The sequence below is a fragment of the Vespa velutina genome, chromosome 6, assembly GCF_912470025.1.
Source record: "Vespa velutina chromosome 6, iVesVel2.1, whole genome shotgun sequence".
Taxonomy (NCBI): domain Eukaryota; kingdom Metazoa; phylum Arthropoda; class Insecta; order Hymenoptera; family Vespidae; genus Vespa; species Vespa velutina.
The window spans coordinates 6,837,810-6,842,809 of NC_062193.1; the positions used below are offsets into that span (position 1 = coordinate 6,837,810).

At 39.4% G+C, this 5,000-nt stretch overlaps 1 protein-coding gene across 4 annotated transcripts in view; it reads right to left on the reverse strand.

Annotated features, from left to right (window-relative positions):
* LOC124949980 (fibroblast growth factor 17-like) overlaps nucleotides 1-5,000 on the reverse strand; it is a 120,869-nt gene that overhangs the window by 49,968 nt on the left and 65,901 nt on the right. The window contains exon 1 of one of the 4 annotated variants that reach the window (XM_047495972.1): nucleotides 4,592-5,000. This exon is cut by the window's right edge and continues 172 nt beyond it. The exons of the other annotated variants lie outside the window; for them this stretch is intronic. Within the exon in view, the coding sequence (XP_047351928.1) occupies nucleotides 4,592-4,593 (2 nt within the window). The 5' untranslated portion in view covers nucleotides 4,594-5,000. The remainder of the gene's footprint in view (nucleotides 1-4,591) is intronic. 4 annotated transcript variants of the gene reach the window in all.

Genomic DNA, 5,000 nt, shown 5'->3' on the forward strand with positions numbered 1-5,000 from the left:
GTGCTCGATAATAGCGTTCTAGCGTATTAGCGAGTATGAGAACGAGCGAACGATACCCGACTACGGCGTAGAATTACGCTTGCGACGTGTTTGTCGTTTCTCGCAGTTGAACCCTTTCTTTTCTTCTCTTCGCCAGGGTTACGAAGGATTTTCTAGGACGTTAGGTCGTTGTCGTGACCTATACCGATCGTATGAAAGAAAAGTGAGAGTGGTCTTTGGTCGCCTTTGGAATGTAATAACTTTGATAACAACAACGTATTCTATTGTATTTACTTTATCACATTGTTTTATGGAGAAACGTACGTTTCTTTCTTTCTTTCTTTCTTTCTTCTTTCATTTCTTTTTTTTCTTTTTCTTTCTTTCTTTTTTTTTTCTCTCTCTCTTTAGAAATCGTTAGGCAATCAAATTTTTTGTCGTTCCTTCTCAGTTTGGAATCTTAAATTACTGACCGAACGATAAAAATTCTCGATCGAATACTTAAGTGAGTTTAAGAGAAAGAAAAGGAAAGAAAGAGAAAAAGAGAGAGTGAGAAGGAGATAAAAGAGGCAAATATACACCTGCCAAAGGTATGAGAGAGAGAGAGAGAGAGAGAGAACATTCTTCCCTCGTAAACGAATACCTTTACTTAGCACGTTATCGAACCTTGTAATTGACCAAATTACCGATAGAGAGAATCACCGGTACCGAGCCCTGGGAAAATCAGAACTTTACTCTCGTAGCTTTCTCGTGGCTGAACGAGAAGCGACAAAGTGCTTGACCCGGCAACTCGTAGACAAGGACGACGATAAAGGTAATGGATCTTCTATTAGGGACCGAAAGGGTCGAATACTTTGTTCGAACGCTTCTGACTCTGAACGAGAGCCAACGTAAAGTTACTACTATCCCAAGCATTTCGTTCGTAACGGGCATCGGGTTAAGTGGCTCTTAAATGAATTGTGAATTAATCAAATCGTAACATCGTAAATTTACTTTCAAAATATTCCAAGTGAAACTTCGACGATCTAATTTAGACCATTGTCAAATAGAATTTTCCAATTATTCGTATTATTGAAGATACTTCGATTTATATTTCGAAGTATCTCGAAAGGATTGGATTCGAAGTATCGATGTAAAAAAAAAAAAAAAAAAAAAAAAAAAAAAAGAAAAGAAAAGAAAAAAGAAAGAACAAATAATAGCATTAACGTCCCATTGTTCTCTAAAATTCGATCAATTTTGATGTCATTCATCGTGCAGCACAAGGTACCTCTCGTCAAATATAAAATATCGTGAAAATTTCGTAAACGAGGCTTTTAACGTTCGCCGTGTTTCGATCGATTCTTCCTTCTAATCACGCGTTTCATCGACTTTAACGTTACTCTCATACAAACTCAAAGATATTTCCAACGAAAAAGTGACAATATTTGAAAAAGAAAAGTGACGTGGGAAAGAGTTTATTGCGAGTGCCAAGTGTCTTACGTCAGAAAGAGGAGACAGATTCAAAGAAAGATTTTCTTGAGATTAAAACTCGCATGAATTAACCATAAGTCGTCACGTTTTGACGTTCGTGCAAATGATACTCGATTTCCGTGCAAACTACGTTTTGCGTGTGCTTCCGACAATCGAGAAATGATTAAAGCGACCATAAAAAGATGATTGTGAAGAAAAAAGAAAAAAAGAAAAAAGAAAAAAAAACATGAAGAAGAGGAAGGAAAACGAGCGAGAGAAAGAGAGAAAGAGAATGAAAAAGGAAGAAGACGTGTATGATTATAAAAATCGATATATATCGAGGAGACACAATCAAGATCCTGTCTCTCTCTCTTTTTCTCTCTCTTCATCTCTCTCTTTTAAGCAAAAAAAAAAAAAAAAAAAAAAAACATTAATTACACGTTTATAAAAGAATTTAATTGTTGGGTATCCCCGTCGAGTTTGTACCTCTCGAACAAAGTGCATAGAATCGAGTAAAATCGAAGAGGATCGAGTAGGGCCGGCGTGTACGCTAAAATCTTTCCTCTGTTCGCTCATTATTCATATTAGCACACGTACCGTGCGCGATTTACAATGTTTGCCAGTCCATGGCGTAGGTCGAGAATGAGTGAGTGAATAAGAGAGAGAAAGAGAGAGAGAGAGAGATATCGTCACACTCTCGACGTACTCCCACCTGCTATCTTCGTCATCGAGGTCGTAACGAGGAAAACCTGCCTTCTCTTTCTTTCATTTCATCTTCCTCGTTTACTTCTTCTACTTCTTTTATATTTCTTCATCTTCATCTTCAACCTCATCTTCATCTTCATTTTCATCTTTATCATCATCTTCTTCTTCCTCTTCTTCTTCTTCTTCTTCTTCTTCTTCTTCTACCGAACACGACACGCCGTAAACATCATTGACCCGAATAGGATTCTTGGTTAACTGCTTCGTCGAGGAGTCATCGGGTTTACTTAAAGCCACGAACGGAGAATCCATTTTCCCCCCTACCTTTTTCTTTTTCTTATGTTAGCCACCGGAAATTAGCGCCGCGATCGAGTTAGCTGGCCATCGATGATGACGACGTAGACGAGGAGCGTGCGCGTGCCGTTTGTTTGGCGGTAAACACGCTTTATGCCCGGAGATAAGAGCCGACCGGCCGTTAAAACGGAAAATATGCTTTGAAAGGTAGCGACTCGTGAAAGGCTACGCGCGTTCATACATCGTCGCCGTCGTTATCGTTGCGGTGTTCGCAGGGGATAATTCAGGTGCAATTCAAATCGATTTACATACATACATACATACATGCATATATACGTAGGTACGTACATACGTACATACGTATATGCATATGTGCATACATATATCTTGTTTCTTACGAACGAACGTCATTATACTCTAGGACGTTTAAACGCGTAAATCGAAGTCGTCTATGAGATAGTATTTGAAGGTGAAAACATAGATCACGAATTTCATTGCATAAGAAAAGATCTATATCTAAATCCAGAGTTGACTATAATTCAAAGATAGATAACGATTGGATTATGATCTATGAATCATATTGTGATCTGAAGAAAATTTATAGAAAATTCGAAATCCCTCTTACTAACTTGTAATAATAATTTTATGCTTTCGATCGATACGATCTCGAATTTTGTATAATTGTAAACGATCAAACGAGCTTGAGAAAGAAAATAATATGAGCTTGAGGTATAACGTAAGGACTCGTATACTCGAGTTAAAGATATACAAAGAGAAAGAAGAAGAATCTAAAAATCGATTGGGAGAGAGAGAAAGAGAAAGAGAGACAGAGAGAGAGAGAGAGAGAAAGAGAGAGAGAGTCTTGCCTAATCAATCGGTACTCATCCAGAAGGCATTTTAATTGCGCGTTTCGCTTATCTAAAATATGCCACCTTATCGTCAACGTATCGTCTGATTTTTCCAAGCGACAACCCAACTGCCAGCCGATAATCGAGCGAATTCTTTGATCGAGTGTTTACTCGAACTCGAACGCCGGCAGCACTGAACGTTGTTACGCCGATCGGCAACGGAGTCTTTTACCTCCTACTCCTCCTACACAAAAAAAAAAAAAGAGAAAAAAAAGAAGAAGAAGAAGAAGAAGAGCGCCGGGCGCTCACTTGGCTCGTGCACGTGCCCGATAGATAAATCATTGATAAATCGTGACGTTCTATCTTCGATGCTCGAAATCGTCTATCATAGTTTTCTAGGTCGTACCTTTAATATTCCCTTTTTCAAATTTTCCTATCGTACAATTTTCAATTAAACTTTATACAATTAAATCGTTTTTACGTTATTACAATAACGTTCCTTTTCTTTTCTTTTCTTTTCTTTCTTTCTTTCTCTTTTTTTTTCTTTTTTTTTTTAAATACGAACACACCCCTCAACGTTTATATTAATAATTCTCCCTCTTAGTTTCTCCTGTCAGTCAAAAAGAAAAAAGAAAAGAGAAAAGAGAAAAGAGAAACGACAACGATGGATTACGAAGACGATAATCCTGATCGATAAAAGCAACTATAGTTTCCCATGCGAAAAAAAAAAAAAAGAGAAGAGAAATTCTTAAAAGGGGCGAAGGGAAGCCTCAACGGGGCTCGTAAGCGAAACTCTCATCGTACCTTACTGGTTGAGGGTACGTTCTCGACGATAGGGCTGCCTCCGGATGAATACGAGACGAATAGGAACAAGAAGGAGGGGTGAGATAGTGCTTACGGTTCGCCGCACCATCAAAATACAAGTCGTGGAATCGCGCGTTAAATCCATGACGACCCTTCTAACCGTCGAATTAGGATAGCCTATCCTGTTTGATGCCTTTTTATTTTCTTTGCTTTTCTTCTTTTTCTTTTTTTCTTTTTTGTTTTTTTTTTGCATCCCCAAAAAGAAGTCCCCTTCGGTAAGGTACGATCAAAAAAGGGTTCGTGTGAAAAGCAAAGGTAGGGAATGAGAATCACTGAACACACCGCGGGTACCGTTATGCAAGCGTCCAAAGTCAAAGCTCTTTTGCTCGTTTTTTCACGTAGAAAAATAATAATTACATACCATCTATTGTTTCGATTATTGATTCGATAAATGACGAGTAAAGAAAAGGGCGATAATGATTTTCTCGTAAAGAAGGTGGTGGGTAGCGTTAACTTACATTTGGTAGCGCGTTAGACGAGGTCGATCGTGAAGGGAGCGCGTGATCCGAAGCGGACGTCATCCCAGTGATCGTGTACCTCGAAGCTTCGTTTAACCGGGACTCCCAGGATCATTCACCAAGTTGCGGAGTCGCGTGCGCACTCGCGACCCACCACCGGCACCACCAACAGCACCAACGAGCAACACTACCACCAACACGAGCTGATCGTGCTCGCCACGAAGACGATCACCGGCGAGTAACATGCGATAAATATATGGAGATGACTCGACACGAGCATCTCTCTCTCTCTCTCTCTCTCTCTCTCTCTCTCTCTCTCTCTCTCTCTCTTTTTTCTTTTTTTTTTCTCCCTTCGAAAGAGCAAGGCAAAAAAAAGTGTCATCAAGTGTCCGAGTACCGTGGGGGTGAC